The sequence below is a fragment of the Dromiciops gliroides genome, chromosome 1 (genome assembly GCF_019393635.1).
Source record: "Dromiciops gliroides isolate mDroGli1 chromosome 1, mDroGli1.pri, whole genome shotgun sequence".
In the NCBI taxonomy this organism is placed as follows: domain Eukaryota; kingdom Metazoa; phylum Chordata; class Mammalia; order Microbiotheria; family Microbiotheriidae; genus Dromiciops; species Dromiciops gliroides.
Genome location: NC_057861.1, coordinates 61,853,653 through 61,878,929, shown reverse-complemented (window position 1 = coordinate 61,878,929; position 25,277 = coordinate 61,853,653). Strand labels below are relative to the sequence as shown.

At 37.6% G+C, this 25,277-nt stretch overlaps 1 protein-coding gene across 1 annotated transcript in view; it reads left to right on the top strand.

Annotated features, from left to right (window-relative positions):
- MAU2 (MAU2 sister chromatid cohesion factor) overlaps nt 1–25,277 on the top strand; it is a 62,201-nt gene that overhangs the window by 18,455 nt on the left and 18,469 nt on the right. The window contains exons 3-13 of the mRNA XM_043983940.1: nt 9–74; nt 1,713–1,808; nt 4,696–4,790; nt 6,101–6,128; nt 9,991–10,146; nt 11,930–12,076; nt 13,193–13,283; nt 13,652–13,755; nt 15,445–15,522; nt 16,987–17,052; nt 19,514–19,597. Of these exons, the coding sequence (XP_043839875.1) occupies nt 9–74; nt 1,713–1,808; nt 4,696–4,790; nt 6,101–6,128; nt 9,991–10,146; nt 11,930–12,076; nt 13,193–13,283; nt 13,652–13,755; nt 15,445–15,522; nt 16,987–17,052; nt 19,514–19,597 (1,011 nt within the window). The remainder of the gene's footprint in view (nt 1–8; nt 75–1,712; nt 1,809–4,695; nt 4,791–6,100; nt 6,129–9,990; nt 10,147–11,929; nt 12,077–13,192; nt 13,284–13,651; nt 13,756–15,444; nt 15,523–16,986; nt 17,053–19,513; nt 19,598–25,277) is intronic.

Genomic DNA, 25,277 nt, shown 5'->3' with positions numbered 1-25,277 from the left:
GTCACTAGATTCCACAGTTTGAAGATGTCAAATTTGAAGCAGCAAGTCTTCTATCTGAGCTATATTGCCAAGAGGTAAGAATGTTTTGTTGTCATTCAAAAATTGAATCACTCTTTTACAGCTATGACAAAGGAAAAGTCAAAGTAATTTTTAAATTTAGAGTTTCTGCAGTTTTGTTTTTTGGGTTTTTGGGTTTTGTTTTGTTTTGGGTTTTTTGCGGGGCAGTGAGGATTAAGTGACTTGCCCAGGGTCACACAACTAGTTAGTGTCAAGTGTCTGAGGTCGGATTTGAACTCAGGTCCTCCAGAATCCAGGGCTGGTTTTATCCACTGTGCCGCCTAGCTGCCCCAAGTTTCTGCAGTTTTTTAAATACTTCATGACTTTGCTACTTTGGGTATCCAATTTTTAGGTTATGTATGTGTAAACATTTTTTAAAATATTAACAAGATTCCTTTATAATGACATAGAAGTGGACAGCGAAATTCCAAATAATTTCTGTGTGATTAATATTTTTAGTCTGAAGACTATTTCTATTTGCATGGAAATGTTTAAAATTCTATGTATATTTCATCCACTTTATAGCAAAACCATAATACAAACTTTTAAGCTCCAGTTCCCTCTTATCAGTAACTCATTTTCTATTTCCTTTTGACCCTTATAATTATATATGTACATATGTCTATATATTTGGGTTTGGGTTTTTTATTTGAAGACAACACATAATTGTAGGTCTTTAGCTTTTTTCTTTACTGTACATGATTTGATATGGATCTTTACAGATTTTTGTATAATTCTTCATGTTGTCCATTCTTTATGACCAATAAAACAATGCAGTAATACTCCATTGTTTTGATGTACCTACCATATTCTGTTTAACTGTTCAACAAACACTGACTATTTAGAAGGTTGCTTTCAGCGTTTCATTACTACTACGTATAGGGTATTTACAAACATCTTTGTTTACATTAAATTATTTCCTTAGAATATATTCTTAGTAGTGGCATTACTAAAATTGAAGGGAATAATAAATTTTCTGGTTATTTCATAGACCTAAATTGTTCTGCAGGAAGATTGTACAAGTTTATTTTGTTACCAGAAATATATGAGTGTTTCTTTCCTCATAACCCCAACTAACTTTTTATTTGATCATTTTTCTTTTGTTTACATTTTTAAAGTTAATGAGCTTAGGGGCAGCTAGGTGGCATAGTGGAAAGAGCACCGGCCCTGGAGTCAGGAGTACCTGAGTTCAAATTCGGCCTCAGACACTTAACACTTACTAGCTGTGTGACCCTGGGCAAGTCACTTAACCCCAATTGCCTCACTAAAAAAAAAAAATTAAAGTTAATGAGCTTAAATACTTTTATTTGAACACCCTCTTTTAAAATAGAATGTTATTTGAAAGAGCCTGGATGATAATGGGCTGAGAGCTTCACCAAATAGGTAAATGGAAGAATGAGGTCTACATCTAATTTGACCATATGAAATTCTGTACTTGATTGTTTCAGACTTGTCCAATGATAAATTGTTGTATGAAAAATGCAAAATGTCTCTGGTACAAAGCTTAACAAGTTTTTACATGGCAAATTGCCTCTATATATTCCAAAACCTTTGATAAGCATGACTCGTAACAGCCATCAGAAATTGAAACTGCTGTGTAAGTAATCTTACTTGAATATTGATTTTTTTTTTCCAAATTAAAAATGTCCTTTCAGAATTCAGTTGATGCTGCAAAACCACTCTTGCGGAAAGCAATTCAGATTTCACAGCAAACACCCTACTGGCACTGTAGACTACTCTTTCAGCTTGCAGTGAGTATCATTTTTTTGTGTATATAGATGAGAAATGCCTGAGAAGTATAATTTATATTTTATTTTATTTTCATATAGCTTTATAACTATAAACATGTAACCAAACATCTCTGAACTTACTTGTAAAATAGAGAAAATACTTTTTCTACCTAGTTAGAATTGTTGTAAGAAAAGTACTTGGAAAGCATTAAAGTTTTATATATATATATATATACGTATGTATATTTCAACATTATAAGGTTCCATGATGTCATCAGTGTGAATACTCCTTCCACTGACACAAATCAAAATCCCTCTCCAGCTTAGTAGATAATATTCAGAAGTAACTATAGCAGAAAATTCATCACCCTGTGGCTAACCTGAGAGTTTCTTCACATTTGCCTAGGAAGGTACTCAGATGACAAACTTTCAGCCTAGCATTGGAAGCCTATCCAGTTTGCTAGGATCTGTCAGAGCTTGTGCTCAGCTAGTATAGCTTTCAGGAACTCAAGGTCAACTCCATGCCATGATATGGTGTCCGAATAAGACTAATGGAAGAAAGTACCTATAAATGTAAAATGATTATTATCATGTAGGGAATGGGAAAATTTGGAACATTTAGGAAAGTATACATTCATCATTCATTCAACAAGCATTTGATTTCAAATGAGTTCAAATCCAGCCTCAGACACTTGACACTTACTAACTGTGTGACCCTGGGCAAGTCACTTAACCCTCATCGCCCTGCCAAAAAAAAAAGAAAGAAAAGAAAAAAGAAAAATTCAATTTAATGCAGAAATGTTTAATGTTAGTGTGTGTGTGTGTGTGTGTGTGTGTGTGTGTGTGTGTGTGTGTGTGTAACCTATATTAGATTACCTGCTGTCTAGGGGAGGGGAGGGAGGGGGAAAAATCTGAAATTGGAAAGCTTGTATAAACAAAAGTTGAGAACTGTCTTTACATGTAATGGGGGAAAAAAATAAAATACTTTATTTTTTTAAAAAAGGGCAGCTAGGTGACGCAGTGGATAAAGCACTGGCCCTGGATTCAGGAGTACCTGAGTTCAAATCTGACCTTAGACACTTGACACTAGCTGTGTGACCCTGGGCAAGTCACTTAACCCCCATTGCCCCGCCCCCCCCAAAAAAAGACTTCCTTCTCTTTGAGGATTAGCATAATATCTGTCTTTTTTTGTTTCTTTCATTGCCTATATAACTTTAAAACAAAAGAATCAACTTACCTTCCTGTAGAATGTGTAATTTATTTCCAGATGTGCTGAGCTTCAGAGTCTAAGCCTTTCTTGGTGGCCTATTAAGGCAGGATTGCTCATTTTCCAAAAGACCACATGCCTAAGTTCTATAGAAGTCAAATAAAGCAATTTGCAGTTTTGTGACCTCTCAGCTTTGATGCTGCATACTGAGTTCTACTAGCAGGAGAATATTACTGTATAGCTTTATATAGACCATAGTATTGACATGTAGAGTTTAGGATTCCTTCCCACTTTGTTCCTCCATACTTCGTAGCATCTTAGAATTAGAGAAAGATCCTCAGAGGTTGTCTAATCTATTCCCCTCGTGTAGTGAATAAGTCACTGACTTTGGAGTTAGAAGACCTGGGTTGAAATTCCCACTCCCATATAGCATCTCTATGACTTTGGACAAGTTACTTAATGTTGCCTCATCTGTCAAATGAGCAGTTTGGAGTAGGTGATTTCTAAAATCATTTCAGGCTCTAAATCTCTTGATCTCAGAAGCATGAAGATTAATCATATTCTCAGAGTGGCCATCCAGGCTCTGCTTGAATATCTCTGGTAAAATTTTCCTTGAGGTTTCTACCTAGTAGTCTTCATCCTGCCCTCTGCAAAAGAAGCCTGATCCCTCTTTGTGATGACAGCCTTTCGAGTATTTGAAGACAATGATTATCAGTTTTCTTTTTCTCAAGCTAAAGAGCCATAGTTTTTTCAGCTGATCTTAGTATGACATAAGAAGTGTTTATAATATAACTTAAGATGTGAGCATCAGCACAGGACTTAAGACCTAGACTTAACACCAGTTTAGAGGACAGTAGAAATATAGTGTTCCAGGAGAAGTTAAGACATTTCCATTCATTTGATTTTTTTATTCCTGCCTCTTCGACACTACCACAATTTGGGTGATATTTTTTTTCATACATAGGTATTTTATCACAGAGTTGTGTTATTGTCCAAGTCCTTTTTTTAGAAATCCCCAATATCTGTTGTATTTAACTATGATTTATTACATATACTACTTTATTTTTTTTTGGTAAGGCAATTGGGGTTAAGTGACTTGCCCAGGGTCACACAGCTAGTAAGTGTCAAGTGTCTGAGGCCGGATTTGAACTCAGGTCCTCCTGAATCCAGGGCTGGTGCTTTATCCACTGCACCACCTGGCTGCCCCTATTACACATACTACTTGTCAGATGTATACTTAATCCTGTCTGCTTAATTGCCCAAAAGGGTTTTATGAATATAGCGTTAACTGTTTGTCACACATTTGATGCATCATTAAACTTAAATAATATACACTGTAGTTGAAATAGACTTCTGTACCAAAAACATTTGAAGAATATGGAGAGTCCTCATCTAAGTTCAAAGCTGACACAGAGAGAACTATTGAAATATGGTAGGGCCAGAGGCAGCTAGGTGGCGCAGTGAATAAAGCACCAGCCCTGGATTCAGGAGGACCTGAGTTCAAATCTGGCCTCAGACACTTGACACTTACTGGCTGTGTGACCCTGGGCAAGTCACTTAGCCCTCATTGCCCTGCCAGAAAAAAGAAATATGGTAGGGCCAAGCTTTAACTTGTTAGCAAATTAAAATGTATAGTAGTATAAAAAGTGACATGGGATGGTTGAAATGAAATGATTAAGTGTCTCTCCTCTCTTTTTTTAGCAACTCCACACACTTGAAAAAGATTTGGTATCTGCATGTGACTTACTTGGAGTTGGAGCAGAATATGCCAGGGTAGTAGGATCAGAATATACCAGGTATGCATACATTCTTCCTTTCCCTGTTTCTCCTGGCCATCCCAATTGTATTTGGAATAACTCAATAATAGGCAAGCTAGTCTAAAATCAGAACAGCAACCAGGTTTCTATTAAAGATTATTTGCAAATTTCCTGAATTATGGTTCTAACATTTTTCTGTTTATTCTGACCTAAAATTGCTGATAAGATGTACCATTTAACCTTAGAAAAAAGTACATAGTCTAAACTGGAATCCACGTTTTTATCTGCAGAGAGTATATAGCAATTCTCAGTATTAATTACTCTGTATTTGACATAAAATGATGCCCCACACACTTTGAACAAAATTACTTGATTTAAACATTTTCTTAAATTGTGAATTACACAACAGGGTCAATGAAAAATAGTGGGCCAAGTATGAACAAGCATGGGACATGGTGTCCAGAGAGCTAGATGTGAATCTTGCAATTTGGCCTTAAGGAAATAACTTAAAATTCCCTGATCTTCATTTTCTTCTTTTATAACATGGAAATAATAATACTTAGACTACTATCTTCCCAAGGTTGTTATGTGAAAGATAATGAAATAAAGTACTATATAGATGTAAAGAACTATGTAAAAGTAGGCTCATTAGACTGTGACAGTTACTGTCTTGTCAGTTCTATGCCATAGTGCGATTTCCCACCCTAACATCAACATGTGGCCTTGAAAGGATGTTTCCTTCTTTAAAATTTAAATTCTTCTATGAAAAATCCCTTTGTTGCCATTAGTGAATTTGTTATAGCCCAAATCCATTTATAAACAAATCTGGTAAGACTTTTTCTGGTCATTCCTTTGTTTTAAACAGAATTCCATACAATTAATTACCCTTGTAATAATAACAATAACTCACATTTTGATAACTCATTAAGGTTACAAAAGGTTTACAAAATACTTTCCAACTTTACAACATGGCAGCTAAGTGGCACAGTGAATAGAGTGCCAGTCAGGACGACCTGAGTTCAAATATAGCCTCACACTCTTACTAGCTGCATGATCCTGGGCAAGTCACTTAAACCCTGTTTGCCTTAGATTCCTTATCTGTAAAATAAACTGGAGAAGGAAATGACAAACTACTCCAGTAACTTTGCCAAGAAAACAGCGAATGGAGTCAGGAAGAGTCAGACACGACCAAAACACTAAACACTTCCCAATAGCCTTGTGAGTTAGGTCGGACAAGAACTGACTTATAAAATCTATTAATGTATAACCTGATTACATCTGAGTATTTAATTATCATGTTTTAGCAACTCAGGCCTCTACTGAGTCTCTCTCTGGCTTCTTGTTTTCAGGGCACTGTTCTTGCTGAGTAAGGGGATGGTAAGTAAAGTTTGTTTTTAAATTCTCCAGTGTAAGGATTGCACAGGAATGGGATCTTAGTGAATAGAACTTTAAGAAAGTATCAAGATTAAAACTTGTTATTAAGCTTTAGTTTCTGTATCCTTAAAATCTTCTGAAAACTAAACACATTGAAGGAAAACAGAAATTTCTGGCTACGTAAAATCTTACTGCCTTTTGACCTTACATATATTTTAGGTAGTTGGTAGCTTTGAGCCTTTATTGTTACCACTGTTCTCAAAAAGTTTAATTTCGGGGCAGCTAGGTGGTGCAGTGGATAAAGCACCCACCCTGGATTCCGGAGGACCTGAGTTCAAATCCAGCCTCAGACACTTGACACTTACTAGCTGTGTGACCCTGGGCAAGTCACTTAGCCCCCATTGCCCCGCAAAAATAAATTTTAAAAAATAAAATAAAAGTGTAATTTCACTTCAGGCCAAGTAAATAAACAATTTAAGGCTCTAATGGTTCATTCAGCAAAAATCTATAAAACACCAGTAGTATGTAAGGCACTGTCCTAAGATCATCAAGTTATGTGACACAGACTTGGCTATCTAAAAACTTATTGTCTACTGGTGGGAAAAAGACATGCATGCATGCAAATAACTACAATACAAAGGAAGACAACAAACATTAAGTACCTAGCATGTGTAGGGTATTGGATGTGTGACAGTGAAAATCCGTAATCAATATAATTCATCCTCCTTCAGGGAAGAAATGAAATGTACACAAATAGGTATCTTCAAGGTAAAGTATGGTAGGGCCAAAAGAGAGAGACAGAGTGCTCTAGGAAAGTTTAAGGGAGGGGTCACTTAGACTTGGGAAGTTCTGGAAAGACTTCATCAAGAAGAATGCACCACTGCAAAAAAAACAAAAACAAAACAAACAGGGGCAGCTAGGTGGCGCTGTGGATAAAGCACTGGGCCTGGACTCAGGAGTACCTGAGTTCAAATCCAGCCTCAGACACTTGATACTTACTAGCTGTGTGACCCTGGGCAAGTCACTTAACACCCATTTCCCCGCAAAAAAAAAAAAAAGAAGAAGAATGCACCAGGGGCAGCTAGGTGGCGCAGTGGATAGAACACCAGCCCTGGAGTCAGGAATACCTGAGTTCAAATCTGGCCTCAGACACTTAACACTTACAAGCTGTGTGACCCTGGGCAAGTCACTTTACCCCAATTGCCTCACTAAAAAAAAAAAAAAGAAGAAGAATGCACCAGAAGGGAGCCTTGAAAGAAGGGTGGGATTTCAAGAAGAAGTGAAGGTCAGGAGAGAAACCTATTCAAGGCAAGGAGATTGCACAATCAGAAGTATATAGAGAGGAAACAATTTGATAATGATGGGAAATGTAGAGGGTCCAGCTTGACCAGAACCTAGAAGTTTATATTTTATTTGGTTGCAGGGGGGGCCGGGGAAATTCAGTTATATGGACATCAATTGAAACCATCTTTGTGCTGAAAGTAAATAGTATAAATACGTTCTTGGCTTGACTTACTAATGATAATTGGTTCAAAGATGAACCAGTGAGGGGATATACTGGGCTTAGTTCTTATCCACAAGGAGAATCTGGTTAAAAAGATAAAAAAATGATAGGAACTGGGCAGCTAAGTGGCACAGTGGATAAAGCACTGGCCCTGGATTCAGGAGTACCTGAGTTCAAATCCAGCCTCAGACACTTAACACTTACTAGCTGTGTGACCTTGGGCAAGTCACTTAACCTTCATTGCCCCACCCCGCTCCCCCCAAAAAATGATAGGAACCTCAAGGAGAAATGACTGCTTCCATCTTGGTATTTGTGATGGAAAGGTGGGAATAGTATGTACTATAATTTTTTTTTTTTTTGCGGGGCAATGAGGGTTAAGTGACTTCCCCAGGGTCACACAGCTAGTAAGTGTTAAGTGTCTGAGGCTGGATTTGAACTCAGGTCCTCCTGAATCCAGGGCTGGTGCCCTATCCACAGTACCACCTAGCTGCCCCCAACTTAGATTTTTAAAAAGATAAATCATTGATACAAGCAAAGATGGATAATGGAGGATGAATACAAAAGCATGGCATAGACCTATTATAGAATAACATTATTTAAAGAACCCTGGATTTTAAGTCTGGGGACATGGGTTCATATTCTACCTCTGATGCTTACTCCCCGAGTGTGACCTTTGGGAAATCCCTTAACATGCCTGGGCCTCAGTTTCTATTAAATGAAGGCATTTTTAAAAAAAGGAAAAGAAAAGAATAACATTATTTGTATTAAAGCTCAAATTGAGCTGAGGCTGGCAAAGCTAAGACTAAAGCAAAGGTTTTTATTTTTTTCTTTGCTTCTTTGATGGATTTATATTTTCATCAATGTGGATGATCCTTCCAGTAATTCAAATAACAAATCTTTCCATACTTCCTATACAGTTCTTGTCCATGTCCTCCTATATGTGCACCTCAGGTGGCCTTCAAAGATTATAGATCTGGAGCTGAAAGGACTCTCAGAGGCCTGGGGGATTAAGTAAATTGTCCAAGGTCCAGAGGTATAAATAAGCATCAGGGGTTGAATTTGAAACCCATGTAGCATTCAGACCTGGCTAATGTGATTTCTGAGCCACTGTAGGTGATCCTTAAAAGACAGTAAAGAGGGGGGCGGCTAGGTGGCGCAGTGGATAGAGCACTGGCCCTGGAGTCAGGAGTACCTGAGTTCAAATCCGGCCTCAGACACTTAACACTTACTAGCTGTGTGACCTTGGGCAAGTCACTTAACCCCAATTGCCTCACTAAAAAAAAAAAAAGACAGTAAAGAGCATGTAAAGTGCTATGAGACTGAAGAAAGGCAAATGTACTCATTTAAAAGAAAAAGAAAAATGGAATCTACAAACTACAGACTAGTAAACTTGACAGCACAGACTTAAAAGGGTAGAAATGGAAGCTGTGGGTAGAATTTAGAAATATGCAAATTTAGGCTTGATGTCAGGAAAAATTTCCCAACATTTAGACTTCTCCAAAAGTGGAATGAATTAATTTAGGAAAATAATTGTGAGTTTTCCCTTAAGACTGGATATCACTTACCTGTTACATTGTAGAGTTGGTTCTAACTCAGGTTTGGTTTGCACTAGATTAATTTCAACTAAATATCTGTGTGTCTCCTATATGGTACTGCTGAGGTTCTTTCCATCTCGGAATAGACTCTTTGATTCTATTCAGTCTGCCTTTAAACTCAAAGAATGGGGGAAAGTGTAGTTAGTGCTAACACACAGAGCTCAAGATAAGAAGTTCTCAAGGAAAAGCCTGGTTTCAGTTAATACAGGAAGATAGATTAAACATAGTCAAAAAGAGATGGGGAAAGGTAGAGGAAATATCCAGGATGGAAACAGGCATCAGTGGCACCATATTGGAGTTGGCAGGGAATGAAAGAGCCTGACATAGAATATGACTGGAGTGAATACAAATGAGAGTATGAGGAGAGATAACAGAGTAGGGATTTTATTCATGCATTTATCTGTATGACTGCCATTAGGTGAATAAAGCCTTAGCAAGTGAGCTGAACAAGTACTGTATGTTAGCTGTAGAGGTAGGATGGAAGTAGCAGGCAGAGATCATTGATAGAAAAGCTTATTAGACAGCCCCAAAGTTGTTTTTGTAAGTTAAACCAGATTTCTGTTTTTCTGGAGTGAGGATGACTGCCTCATTATTTAGCTGTTCTATGAATCTCAGGTTGGACGTGGCCTGATTTTTATATGAGAAATTTACTGTTCTTTGGTGGCATGGCTTATATCACAGCCACTTCAACCATTTATTCCTTTTGAAGCTATCAGGAATATTCAAGTTAAAACAAAACAAAACCCCAAATAGCCTTTCCTTACAGCTCCTTCTGATGGAGAGGAAGTTGCAAGAAGTCCATCCCCTTCTGACACTTTGTGGACAGATAGTTGAAAACTGGCAAGGGAACCCCATACAGAAGGAGTCCCTCCGAGTGTTCTTCTTGGTCCTCCAGGTGACGCACTACTTGGATGCTGGACAGGTGTGTAACTTTTATATCTCTATTTGTCAGAAATATACTCCTTGAAAATTATTGCTAACTACTGTTGAAGTTAAAAGTCTAGACTTTATGAACTAAAATAAGTAGTAATTCCAATGAAGATTCAGCTTCAGTGATCTTTGTTTCTTTTATGTTACAATATTTAGACACAAGTATGATTGTATTAAAATGCATACTGGAAACTGCTTCTTCAGCTAAACAAGAAATTGAGGCTATGAGTTAAAAATGTAATCATTTAAAGGTGAGGAAAATATTTTATGAAACATTTAGGAACAGCAGTCACAACTTACCCTGCTGAGTTTCAGCAGGTCTTTGAACAGTAAATCTGGAAGATTGCTCAGTCTTTAAGCCTGGCTCATTGAGCAGCATAATGCCATTGCTGCCTACAGATGGATTCAGACAGTAGCAAGGAAAGTAGAACATGAAACTCTAACCCTCATTTCTAAAGAGTTTCCAGTCCTCACACTGTACTTTATGCCCAGAAGAATCCATCTTACCATCTGGTGCCTAAGCAAAATCGAAGAGGCAGGGTTTTAGCAGATGCTGCCTTTAAGGCAGGCAGCAGTAACACTTCACATTTTGCCTACCCATGGGCCCCACGTGGTAACTTGTCAAGAGCCCAAGTGCAGCACTTAATTTGCACAGAGTGCATCTGACTGCTCTCATTTTTCAAAGGGCACAGGGGCTTGTAAGATTTCAAGTTGCAGCCTTTCAGGTTTCATCCTGATCTATAGAGCCTTCTGTTCAAATAAAGATAAAGAATTCTTTTTAAGACACTGCAAACTATGCTATTTTGTAAAAGGTCAAGATAGCCAGAGGCCTTATTTGATCAATGTAAAGAAATGGCTTCTCATTATGAACTTTTGAGTAAATTAGGAGAATAAACAGAATTAGCAGTCCTTGGAAAAGAGGGAGAACTGAAGGCCTAATCCCAGAACTTTTTAGGAGGAAGAAGCTCTGTCTGTCGAGAGGCTAGGAAAGAAATAGATGGATGTCACATTTCTCCTGAGCAAAGTCCAGGCCCTTTCCTGCTCAGGAGTCCAGCTCAGCCCACTTTAGATGAGGAGACTTAGTTATGGATCCTGGGAAGTCTACACAAGCAGGCAAACAGGCAAGTAAACATTTATGAAGCATTTACTATGTGCCAGACACAATAATAAGAAATAGTGATATAAATACAAGCAAAAAGAAAGATAGTCCCTGCACTCAAGAAACTTCTGTACTAATAGGGGAAGACAGTGCATAAAAGAGAGCTGAAAAGCTGGGGGTGTGGGTACGGTGCCTCTATGATTATGTAGTGCCAAAGTCGCCAAGACGAGAATGAATCATGGCAGGCCTCTGGTTCTGCTGTAATTACCTTAGACTATTCTCTAAATCCAAACATTGAGATGTTTATTTCATCTGTTATATTTTAACCTTAGCCAGTACTTTTTCAGCATGAAAAAGTGAAAAGGAGGGTATGAATACTATAAAAGACTATTTGTGACTTTGAGAGAGAATAGCAAGCCCTAAGGTTTCTGAGACTGGAGGTAGGGGGTGACCCCAGCTACTAGAATATATAAGATTGGTAGATGAGAAAAAAATGCATAGAGGTCTCATGGATCAGCTTCTGGCAGCAGGATGCCATGATCCGTTCCAGTCTTATGCCTGGATCTGGGCTTAGACTTCATGAGTGGTTTGATGGAATGCACCTAAAAAAATCTGTCTCCATTGTATTCATCTCAACACCTTGAACTGCTTCTTGATGTAAATTAACTTCCTATAGGTGAAAAGTGTGAAGCCATGTCTAAAGCAGCTTCAACAATGTATTCAAACTATCTCTACTCTTCATGATGATGAAATTCTACCCAGCAATCCTGCTGACCTCTTTCATTGGCTTCCCAAAGAGCACATGTGTGTATTGGTATACCTGGTGAGTAGCTGTTTCTACTATTATCACAGCATAAAGTTTTTTGTTCTGTTCTAACTAAATGCATAGAGTACATTAGTACATAAGCCACTTTCATGTCCATAAGGTTTCCATATTCACTAGATTTTAGACAAGAGAAACAAAGAAATCAGTGCATGTAAACTGCAGGGCAAGAATGAGGCTTATAGGTATTTCTCATCTAATACTTGAGGTCATTATAACATGGGAAGGACTATGTGTTCCATTGGAACAAACATAAAAGTGAAGTGATAGAATCTTTCAAAGATAATAGGTTCTTTTGAGGTAAGCATACTTCCCGAGGATCCGGAGACAGCCTAGTAAACAAAAAATCAACTGTGTATATATACACAGGGTTGTATATAAGATCAACTAATATTTTAATTTTAATAGAATACTTTAAAGCAAGGCTTATCCTGCCCTATATAAAATGTGGGATGGCAGACTTTTCTGCAGTATGACATGGTTCAAGGAACATGGTATTTTCAATGTTTAACTACTTTTTTTCTTGAGAGGAGCAGCATGGTATAGTGAAAAAGTAAATCACATAAAGACATCTAAATAATTGGGAGCAATATTAATTACTCATGGGTAGACAGAAACAATGTAATAAAAATGACAGTATTTACTTAAATTAATGTACTTAGTCAATGCCATACCAATCAACCTACCAAAAAAATTACTTTATAGAACTAGGGAAAAAAATAACAATTAATCTGGAGGAATACAAGGTCTAGAATTTCAAGATAATTAATTTTTTAAATATGGGAAGGAAGGAGGCCTAGCAATAATAGATCTCAAACTATACTACCAAGCTATAATTAAGGTGGGGAGGGGTACATTGTATTGATAATCAAGAGGCATAGGTTCTAGTTTGAGGGATTATACTAACTTCCTCTGGTCTTAGTCAAATCAGTTAACTTCCCTGGGTCTCAGTTTCCTCAACTACTTAGAGTGATATTCAACAACTTTTAAGTCTCTCAAATTCTGTGCTTCTATATAACTCTTATTAGAGTGTTATTTCTATTCAAATTTTTGGAATGTATCTTTTAAAGGTTGTGGGGGGGGGTATTTTGTTTTTAATAATCTTTTCCATGCCAGGTGACAGTAATGCATTCGATGCAAGCCGGGTACTTGGAGAAAGCACAGAAGTACACAGACAAAGCACTCATGCAGCTAGAAAAGTTAAAAAGTAAGTAAGATAAAAGACAATATGAACTAACAGAACACTAGCCTTTGAGTTCAAAGGCCTTAAGTCTAAATTTGGCTCTGCCATTAGCTAGTTAAATGACTTTAAAACCAATCATTTCCCATCTTTAGGCCTAAATACTCTCCTCCGTAAAATGAGATTCTGTATGTCTGATATTCTGTATGTCTATATGTGGAATATTTGGTGTCAAGTGCAGAACCATCTGAGTGAAAATCCTTGTTGCAGCAGTTCCCTCTAGTGGTACCATTTCAGCACATTGACTTCTGGCACGTTTTCCCCAAGTTTGGTTCTTTTGATTTTCATGCTTCTTGTAGACTTCTTATTATCTAAATCCCCTTGATTCTCTTTAGTGTTAGACTGCAGTCCTATCTTGTCATCTTTCCAAGTGATATTGCTAGAACACATAATCATGTGTCGACTTGTCACAGGACACAAGGCCACTGCCCTTCAGGAGGTAAGTTTGACATGTCTAGTTTCTTTGTTTACCTAGAAACTTAATCTGTTAAATATTTATAAATCCAGAAAAAAGCAAACTTCTATTTTGAGTCGTATTTAGTCATGTATGTCCCAGTGGAAAGACCACTGGACTTGAAGTCAGAAGAACAGGGTTTAAGTTCTAACAGCCATTGATTTGACATGTGACCTCAGAAAAGCCATATAACTTCCCTGATGATGATACTTGTACCACCACCTCAGAGTTATGAGGACCAAATGAGTTTATATGTAAAAATCTTTGTAAATTATTAGATAGTATATGAATATTACATTATTAGCATGCACATTTGTAGGAATTTTAAAATCACATGATCTTAAATTGCTTATGAAACATGATTATGTATTTTTTGACTCATAAAAGTATTTTATTATTTTCTAGTTAAATGTAGAGATATTTTTTGACATTTGTTTTTATAAGATTTCTAGTTCCAAAATTTTCTCCCTCCTTCCCCCCCTTCCCCAAGAGAGCAAGCAATCCAATATAGGTTATATATGTACAATCACATTAAACATATTTCTGCATTAGTCATGCTGTGAAAAAAGAATCAGAACAAAAGAGAAAAACAAAAAAAATTAGAAATAGTATGGTTCAATCTGCATCTAGATTCCACAGTTCTTTTTTCTTGATTTGAAGAGCATTTTCCATCATGAGTCCTTTGGAACTATCTTGAACCATTATATTGCTGAGAAGAGTCAAGTCTGTCACAGTTGATCAAAACACAATTTTGTTGATACTGCATACAGTGTCTTCCTGATTCCACTCATCTCACTCAGCACATGATTATGTATTTTTATTTGAACAAAACCTTAATTTGGAGTTACAAAATTGCATATATGATAGAAGTAAATAGTAAAGCGTGTCATCTAGCTTTAATTCCTCTAACATTAGGAAAAGCTACAGGTACAATTTTCAGTATCTAGCAAGAATTCAAACATTGTTTCTTCACTTACTAATGTTGAGTTTGGGTCTGAACTTTGACTATCACTAAAGAGGAGGTGCTTCTTATGTTGTTCTCTCTCTTCCTTTTGATTTTATGATTGGGGGGGCTAGAGGTCCTGAAGCTTAATCTCAGTACACTTTGGCCTTTTTGGAGAAGCCAAATGGTGAAGTTCAGTTCACTAGCACTGAAGTCAGGATACCTAGGTTTTAGTCCTGATGTTTTCTAACATCAGTTTCCTTATGTAAAATGAGGTGACACTTTTAGGGTTTATATGAGAGAGTTATTTTGTGAACCATAAAATGTTATATAAATGGGATTTTTTTTTTCCTCTAAATTCCTACTTTAATGCCCTCCCATGGTAACCCTGGCCTCTCATAGGGTATACTAGCAAAGCCAGCCACTTAGTTGTTTGTTGCTTGGCTTAGCCAAGTTTACATCAGAAAAATGGCCACTAGGTGATGAATTTCTTTGGCCACAGTAACTAAGTAAACCATCTAATAGACTTAAACCCTATGTCTGTCTCAATGAAAAGAATGTCCACAGGAATAAAATCTGATTTTTTAAAGGATTGAGGTAGGTAGTATTACTATTATCCTTAATATTAACAATAAAAATTCGCTTCAGTTGAGCTAATTCTCTCTCTGGTTTGGCTTTTTAGGAAGTTTAGAATTCTGTAATAAAAATGTTTTTCCCCCCCCTTTTAACAGATCTCACAAGTCTGTCAGCTGTGCCAGCAGTCTCCAAGACTATTTTCTAATCATGCTGCCCAGTTACATACTTTATTAGTGAGTATGAAGTTAAAAGTATAAGGTAAAGCCTTAAATGTCTATTAAGTCCTTGTGAGTTTCTAGAGAAATCTTAATTCTGCATAGGGACATTTCTTTCTCTTTGATTAGAGACAGCTGATATTGTAGAAAGAGCCCTGGGGCAGGTGTTATATTTAGATTCTACATGCAGCTCTGACCCCATACGTGACTTTGGGCAAGTCCTATCCCCTCTTTGAGCCTCAGTATTCTCATTTGAAAAATAAGTAGATTTGACTGGACCATCTCTGAGGTTCCTTTCAACTCGGACATCCTGTGTCCTTTGTTCTAAGAGCCCTTCCAGTCCTAACAGTCTGTGCTTCTAAATAGCTGGATATTGAACATTAGAGATATTTTCAGTAGTCACTGAGGTAAAGGAACCAAGGCCACTTTTTAAAATTTGGAAAGAAGTTTATTAATTTTCTTTTCCATTCAGAGACAGTTAAAATGTACTATAACTTACTAAAATCACTTTTACTTGCTACTGCATCATTTAGTCAAGATGCAGTGTTTGGCTCAGACACAGGGGAGGTAAACTGAGTAATCACTCAGTGGCACAGTACGTATATAGATCCAGCTGCTTCAGAGCTGGTAATTTAACACAGGATTAATGTTACATAAAATAGTTACTTTACAAAAAGATAGAATAGCTAGAACAGATAGTTGTGCTTAGGAATCTAAAGCAATTTGTCAACCCAAGGGATATTTTGGGTATCTACTTAGGACTCTATCATAAAACCTTTAGGTTGTCAAAGGTCATTTAGGTGAACTCCCACCTAGAGCATGTATTTCATGAATCACCAATAGCATTTCTGATAGCTGGTCATCCCACTGCAACTTAAAGATCTTCAGTAATAGGGAGCTCACTTCCTCAAAACAGTCCTTTCAACTTTTATGGAGCTCTGACGATTATCATTTGAAAGAAATATTCAAACAAAATCTGTCTTCGTGTAACATCTCTCTATTGAGCCTAGTTCCACCCCCTTGAATCTCCAGTGCTTTTCATAGTGCCTGACACATAGCAAACACTTAAAATAAATTCTTGTTGCCTTTCTGTCTGAGGAACACGTTGAATTCTTCCATGTGAACAAGTCCAAGCAGAACAAGTCCAATTCTTCCATAGCATATCCCTTCATATATTTCAAGATACTTTTCCAGACTAAACGTCCCTGGGCATCTGACCAGTTCCTATATAGGATGTTGTTGAGGTCTTTTATCAGTCTGGTCCTTTGAGAAGACTCCAGCTTGATAACGTCCCTCCTAAAATGTGGCTTCCAGAACTGTATGCAGTATCCTTCAGTGTCTGACCAGAGCAGAGACTACCTCCCTCCCTTTGCCCTCCTGAGTTATGTTCTTTCCAAATTTCATGCAACAGGGCAGGCTGATGACCATTCTGTCAGTGACATTTCAGTCTTCCCTGTTTCCCCCACCCGTTCTTCTTTTCAGGGTCTGTACTGTATTTCTGTTAACTGCATGGATAATGCAGAAGCTCAGTTCACCACTGCATTACGGGTAAGGTTTTAACTTTGCTATCACTCTTTAAGTTTGGAGAGATGTTTCTCAAAAAGAATTCATATCTGCATTTTAACTTTATAGAACAATCTCCTCTAATTACCACAGCACCATCTGTATATTACTTTGATAGTGCCCCTGGTATAGCCAGCCTGTAAGATAATACTAAAGGGTTAAATGCCAGAGACCATTTAGAAGCAGTAAGTTATAGTAGAGAGCAGCCTAAACTGGAATCTGAAGACTCAGGTGGAAGTCCCAGCTCTGCTATTCACTAGATTTTTTAAATTTATGTTAAAGCATGTCACAATGTCCCTGGGCCTCAATTTACTAATATTTAAAATATTTGCATCGCCGATCTCATAGCAATGTTAGAAGGAGAGTCCTTTGTAAACCTTTAAAGCACTATATGAGCATTAGTCATAGCTGTTATTATTCAACGAAAAGTAGCTGGTTTTGATTGACAAGAGGAACAAACGTCACTATCACCCCCCAGGCAAGTTGTCATTATAAGCACATTAGTCTTTTTATTCAAAGATTACTGCTCCATTCCCAGGATTAAACGGATTTTGTATAGCTCTTATAATTACAGTGGAAGTCAGATTAGGGTATGGCTCAGAGTTGCATTTTGGGCAGCATGGTACAGTGGAAGAACATGTCAGGTCAGAAGACTTAGATTCAGGCCTGACTGTCACTTCTTAGATATGCAATCTTGAGATCAATTAAACTCCGAAATGCTGTTCTCTGATATTAGATAATAATACTTGCATTATCTACTTTGCAAGGTTGTTTTGGGGTTTAAATAAAATAATATAAAAGCCACATGTGAATGAATGAATGGTAAAGCATTTATTAAATGTCTAGTATATGCTAGTCACTATACTAAGTATTAGGCATACAAATATAAGCAAGCAAGACAGTACCTAAATAAAAAGGGCAACTAGGTAGCACAGTGGATAGAGCACTGGCCCTGAAATTGGGAGGACCCAAGTTCAAATCTTACCTCATACACTTACTAGTTGTATGACCCTGGGCAAGTTACTTAACCCCAGTTGCTTTAAACATACAGGGCTATCTCCATTTGTCCTGATAATATGTCTTGCATTGAACCCAGATGGCCCTGGAAGAGAGAGCAAGGCTAGTGACTTTGCACAGCTCTCCCTCACATCCAATTCATTGCAAGTCATGACATCTGTCATGGTCCTCTTTGAGAACAAAGGACAAACAACAATTTAAATGAGAGAAGAAAAACTATGAAGAGGATCTAGAAAGTGGGAAGGGCTGATACACTCAAGGTGGCATGGTTTGGAAAATGACAGGAAGTGATATAGAGGTCTAGTTCTGGGTAAGATAAGGTGAGATCTCACTTTTCAGAATCCAGCCTCCCTGGGGCAGAATCTAAGATTCTGATGGGGGGAGGAGGAAGTTGATGGCCACAGGACAGGTATAATGGTTAAGTTGGTCACAGTAATGGGAGGTCCAAGTGGAGATATCAAATTACGGGATTAGATTGTGGTTTTTGGTTTGGTACAGGTAGATTTCTGGGGTTGCTCCTCTTTCTCTTCATGGCTCTGTCCCTTGCTGTTTCCTTGGTTCTGAAATTCCTGTACTTGGTCCAGGACTGAGTCTTATCCAGGAATTCTCCTTTTTCCTTCAGTAGACTTGGTCCAGAAATTCCTCCAATTTCAGGAACTTAGCCATTGCTCAACTGTTCTAGTCACTGTGGCCATGCATTTCCCTAGAGGGGCTTCACAAATGTATAGATTTCCCCTCCAGGGAACCCAGTATGAGTCTCTAAAGCCCTGTTGTTATTTTATTTCCAGGATGAAGGAGCTTCCACCTCTGATTGTGTGATGCTCTAAAAGTTTTGTCATTGAGGTTCATAGATTTCTTCAGTGACAAGTAAAATTACTTTAAATTAGCTTTAATGTCTAGCTTTTCTCCCTTCTCTTTTTTTTTTTTTATTTTTTTAGTGAGGCAATTGGGGTTAAGTGACTTGCCCAGGGTCACACAGCTAGTAAGTGTTAAGTGTCTGAGGCCGGATTTGAACTCAGGCACTCCTGACTCCAGGGCCGGTGCTCTATCCACTGCGCCATCTAGCTGCCCCTCTCCCTTCTCTTTAAAAACTAAGTTGGATGGGGCAGCTAGGTGGCGCAGTGGATAGAGCACCGGCCCTGGAGTCAGGAGTACCTGAGTTCAAATCCGACCTCAGACACTTAACACTTACTAGCTATGTGACCCTGGGCAAGTCACTTAACCCCAATTGCCTCACTAAAAAAAAAAACTAAGTTGGTATTCCATTTTAGGGAAAACTGGGGGAGATGTGGAAATATGTCATTAAGTCATCCAGTATGGTATCATAACTCACTAATTCAGAAAGTTTGGGATGTATATCTAACAAATGGGAATGTATATTCTGTAGTATTCTATTTTTCTATTCTTCATTTGTCATTTCTACTTATAGCTTACCACTCATCAGGAGTTGTGGGCATTTATCGTGACAAACCTTGCCAGTGTGTATATCCGAGAAGGCAACAGACACCAAGAGGTAGGTGACATGCCTTTTCTTATTCAATTATTCCTCTCCAGTTATCTTTCTGAAACTTGATAGTGTAATAAGGGAATCATGCTCTAGTATAATAGAAACAGCAGAGGCTCATAGATTTAGAGCTAGAGAGAACTTTAGAGATCATCTACCAGGTGTTCTTAACCATGGGTCCATTAACTTGGTTTTCTCTCATGTTTTCATAACTGTGTTTCAGTATAATTGATTTCCTTTGTAATCTCATGTATTTTATTTTACACATTTAAAAACATTCTGAGAAGAGGGTCATGGGTGTAACGATTGGAATGACGCCACCTGCTGGATACTTACTGTAGAAGAGTTCTGCCCATGAAGCAAAGGTCTTTGAGGGCAAGACCAGGAGTCAGGAAGTGACGCAGGCTAGTGGGAGGAGGAAGGAAGAGACTGGCGCTCAGTCTCGCGCTCTCTTTCCTCTGGACTCGGGTGGAGAGCGGAGCTAGAAATGTGCTCTCCCTTTAATAGATAGAAATCTAGGCCTTTCTCTCTCTCTTTACCAAATTCTTATTCTCCTTAATAAATGCTTAAAAGTCTAACTCTTGCTAAAGCTTATAATTTATTGGCGACCACTCATTAGATATTTTAGACAGACTAGCTAGAATTTTAGCCCTTAACATGGGCTTGAACTGATTGGCAAAGGGATCCAAAAAAAGGTTAAGAACCCCTGATATATAGGGGCGGCTAGATGGTGCAGTGGATAGAGCACCGGCCCTGGATTCAGGAGTACCTGAGTTCAAATCCGGCCTCAGACACTTGACACTTACTAGCTGTGTGACCCTGGGCAAGTCACTTAACCCCAATTGCCTCACCAAAAAAAAAACCAAAACGAAAAAGAACCCCTGATATATATATAGATAGCAACACTCTCATTTTACTGATGAGGAAATTGAAATCTAGAGAGGTGGTGACTTACCCAGAATCACACAAATAGTAAATGGCACATGCCTTGTAGTCAGAAGACCCGAGTTTGAGTCCTGCCACCATTTTTTTACTAGCTGTGTGGCCTTGGACAATTATAGGAATCCAAGTTACCATTGAACTATTAATGATTTCATTTTTGGTCAGTCAATAATCATGCATTCAGCCCTAGTATATGTTAGATTCTGGCTAAGCAGTGGGGTCAAAGAAGGGCAAAAATCAGTCCCTGGGAGAGAAAACAAGCAAGCAAATATTTGCAAACAAGATATATACAGAATAAATAGAGGGTTTGGGAAAGGATTTTAGTTGGGACTTGAAGGAAGCCAGAGAAGCCAAGAGGTAGAGATGAGAAAGAGGATTCCAGGTTTGGGGGATAGGGAGAGAAAATATTTGGAGCCAAGTGATGGTGTGTCTTGTTCATGAAACACATGGAACACAAACAAGACACTCCATCTCTAAGTTCCAGGCTTTTTCTCTGGCTGTCCCCAGTGCTTGGAATGTTCTTCCTCCTCCAGTTTAGATTCCATATAACTGTACTATTGGCTCCTGTCCCTCCAGTATTCCCAGAAAAGTAGCTTGAAAAATTTTATCAGATACTCTGTTAAAATCTAGTTTAAAAAGTTAATAAAGTTCAATTCTGGAGAGATGGGTAATGTTCTTGATGACAATTACTTAACAATATGAACAATGTTAAATCTGGCACAATTTATGAATATAGATAGATGAAAACCTCACTCTCAGAATTTTAGTTGGAAGGGACTTTAGAGGCTGTATATTTTAAGCTAAGTCAGCCTCAAATAGAAGTGGATCCCTGCTGGCAGTATATTGACATAGGAAACCACAAATTAACATCATCTATGTTGTGTTGTGTTTTTATTTATTTTTGTTTAAACATTTCCCAGTTACATTTTAATCTGATTCCCGGGATGGGGCTGTTTGCCACACATTCAACACATAGTAAACTAGCCTTTGCTGGAAGACCTCAAGGTAGTTCATTCCACTTTGGGATAGCTCTTATTTTGTAGAAATTTTGCCTTACATTAAGACTAAATTTGCCTCTCTGCAACTTCTATACATTTTTCCTTGTTCTTCTCACTGGGGTCAAGCAGAACAGGTTTAATTCCATTTTCATGGGTTTAAAGTCAACACAATAATATTTTTTCTTTTCTTCAGGTTAAACATTTATAGTTCATTCAACTAATCTTTTTATAACATAACATGTTTTCATAATATAACACATTACCTCCCCTTTACATGTCTTTAAAAAATTCAGATTGGTTGATAAAATTCCTCTGCATTCACATAGGCAATTTATCCTTTTCCTTCTTATTGGAATTCTCCCTCTTTTATGTCTGTCTCTCTTTGGTTGACTTTTCCCAAGATAATTTTAGGCCATCAAATTCTACAAAATCTTATCAAGGAATTTATTATTATTATTATTATCAAGGAATTGTTAAGTGTTACAGTGGCACAGGGATAATGATCCATCTAAAATTCCAAATACATGAAATCCCCCGTAACAACTACATCATGTTACCATGCCAGCCTTGTAACCTATTTCCCAAATTCTTCATTTATTTCCTTTTTCTGTGGTTGTATTCTGTAGTGTCAATATTAGTAGTATACTCTAAGGTCAGTATTGCTTGTTTATGTGCCTATGGATTTTCAACCAATTGCTCTTCACCATGCTTGCTTCTTTCTTTCCTCATTTTCCTCATGAATCTTCTTACCTATACAATGACATTTTCCCCACCCCCTCTTTTGCCTATTATGTTCTTTTTGAAAAAGGTCAACGTCCATTTAATCTTTCTAAACCTCTCTTCCTTCACGTTTAAAATATGAATACTACTCACTGTCTTAGATACCTTCTAGGGTGGTTGTGAGGACCCAAACAAGATATTGGTTGTGAAAGCACTTCAATAAAGCTTGTGAAAGTTGATTATTGTTCCATATTGCAAAGATAGCACTTTATGTAGTCAATGTATTTTCTGTTATGTTTAAATTTAATATAAAATCAAATCTGATTTAATTAATGACTTAATTGATTAAAATTTTAATACTTTCAAGGGTCTCCTACGTAATAATATTGTGCTAGGTGATATAGGGCTTGCAAAGATGCATTTGTTGTGCTTCTTTTCCTTAAAAAATTTAGAAGCTACTTGGGAAAATAAGATATAAGAGTAAGCCCTATACAAGACAATACATGATTACATATTAGGTAAGTTGCATTGACCAAAAGTGTCACCACACAAGTTTGGAGAAGAGAAAGATCACAGTGGGTAAGAATAGTCAAGCAAAGCTTCATGAAAGAGACCCTTGGAGGGTGGATGAAATTGGGGTTGACAGCAACAGCAAAGAGTATTCCAGTTACTGACTGAAATTAGAAGGCCACAGTATCCCTGACCCTGGACAGATCACCATTCTGAGCTTTAAAAATAGAGATAATTGGGGCAGCTAGGTGGCGCAGTGGATAGAGCACCAGCACTGGATTCAGGAGGACCTGAGTTCACATCCAGCCTCAGACACTTAACAATTACTAGCTGTGTGACCCTGGGCAAGTCACTTAACCCCAATTGCCTCATTCCAAAAAAAAAAAAAAAAAGAACTGGGTTAAAAAAAAAAAATAGAGATAATTTCACCTACCTTGCCAGTTCTTAGCTTTGTGAAGAAAGCACTTTGTAAATTCTGAAGCATTCCGGAAGTAGGAAGTACTATTATAACTGAAGGACTAGGATAAGCCAGAGTCTAAAAGGCCAAATACTCCTCAAGTGGGCAGTGGTGAAGAGGCTGTCCAGGTTAGCCAGGGGAAATAGGAACAGATTGTTGAGAGGCCTTGTAAGCCAGGCTTTGAATGACAATTTGAACTTTATACATAATAGGGAACCATTGAACTCATTTCTGCATAGGAGTAACAAGACATTTTTAAGACAGAGGCAGACTGGTATTGTAGATAAAAAGCTGGCATTAGAGTTAGGAAGACCTGGTTTCAAGTCCTGCCCCTGACACATACTATCTGTGTTACCCTGGAAATGTTATTTAATCTTTCAGTGCCCCAAGCAACTTTATAAAATGTTAAACTGCAAAGCAGGTTCCCAACTGCATTGGTAGAAGGAATTCCTCACCAGGAGTTCCCTCCACTGATGAAATCATAGGTCTAGTAAGAAAAACCAAAAATCTTCCTTGTAATGACAGCAATGCCTTTTCTTTCTTATTATTCATCAATTGGCATATCCTCACATTTGAACTTTGTTTCTTGACTCTTGTCCCCCAACATCCTCTACCTATTTATCAGAAATGGTAGTGAGATATCTACAGATACTTCTTTGTAACAGGGGAAGGAATTAGGTTTTAGTAAAAGATTATTAATAGAATCACATAAAACAAAGTTTCTACTTTGGATTTTTGAGTTTTCTTAATTATCAAAAAAAGCATTGTCTGCTATAAAAATAGCTTAACAATTAATAGTACCATAGGGTGTCAGCAATTTTTTAAATACTTGCATTTACTAAACCAATATTTTTTCCATTTTATTTTATTTTGTGCTAAGCACTTTAATAAATAATAAACATTTTTATTTAAAGTTTTGAGTTCCAAATTCTGTACCTCCTTCCCTCCATCTCCTTCCCACTCCCTGAGGCAGTAACCAATGAGATATAGGTTATACCTGTGCGATTATGTAAAACATTACCATATTAGTCATTTTTATAAGAAAACTTGAATAAAAGAAAAAAATTAAAGAAAGTGAAAAATACCCTGCTTCAATCTGTGTTCAATATCAGTTCTTTCTTTGGAGGTGGATAGTATGCTTTATCATCAGTCCTTTGGGATTGTCTTGATCATTGATTGCACTGCTAACAATAGTTCATTCACAATTCTTCATCAAACAATATTGCTATCACTATGTACAATGTTCTCCTGGTTCTGCTCATTTCACTATACATCAGTTTATATAAGTCTTTCCAGGCCTTTCTGAAATCATCTTGCTTGTCATTTCACAATAATATTTCATTACGAACATATACCACGACTTGTTTAGCCTTTCTCCAACTGATAGGCATTCCTTTGATTTCCAATTCTTAGCCAACACAAAAAGAGCTGCTAGAAATATTTTTGTAGAAATGGGTCTTTTTCTCTTTTTTGGGATGTCTTTGAGATATAAACCTAGCAGTAGTATTGCTGGATCAAAGGGTAGGCACAGTTTTTATAGCCCTTTGGGCATAGTTTCAAATTGCTCTCCAGAATGGTTGGATCCACTCTCTTTGCAGTATCCCCGGCCACACTTTCTGGGAAACGCAAAGATTAAAAAAAGGCAAAGTGCCTGCCTTCCAGAAGTTTATAACCCAGCGGTGGAATAAGACACCTATACAAATAACTACAGGGGCAGCTAGGTGGCGCAGTGGATAAAGCATTGGCCCTGGATTCAGGAGTACCTGAGTTCAAATCCGGCCTCAGACACTTGACACTTACTAGCTGCGTGATCGTGGGCAAGTCACTTAACCCCCATTGCCCGGCAAAAAAATAAGACAAATAACTACAATAGAGGGGAAATATAAAAATTCAAAGAGAGATAAAGTTGATAACAAGTTGAGAGGAAGGAGAGATTATTTCCGGAAACATCAAGTGGACTGCGTCAGGGAAGGATTTCTAGAGGAGATAATTTAAACTGGTCCTTGAAGGCATTTTGTAGCAAGGACATAACATAAGCTAAGAATTTCTATCAGGGGCAGCT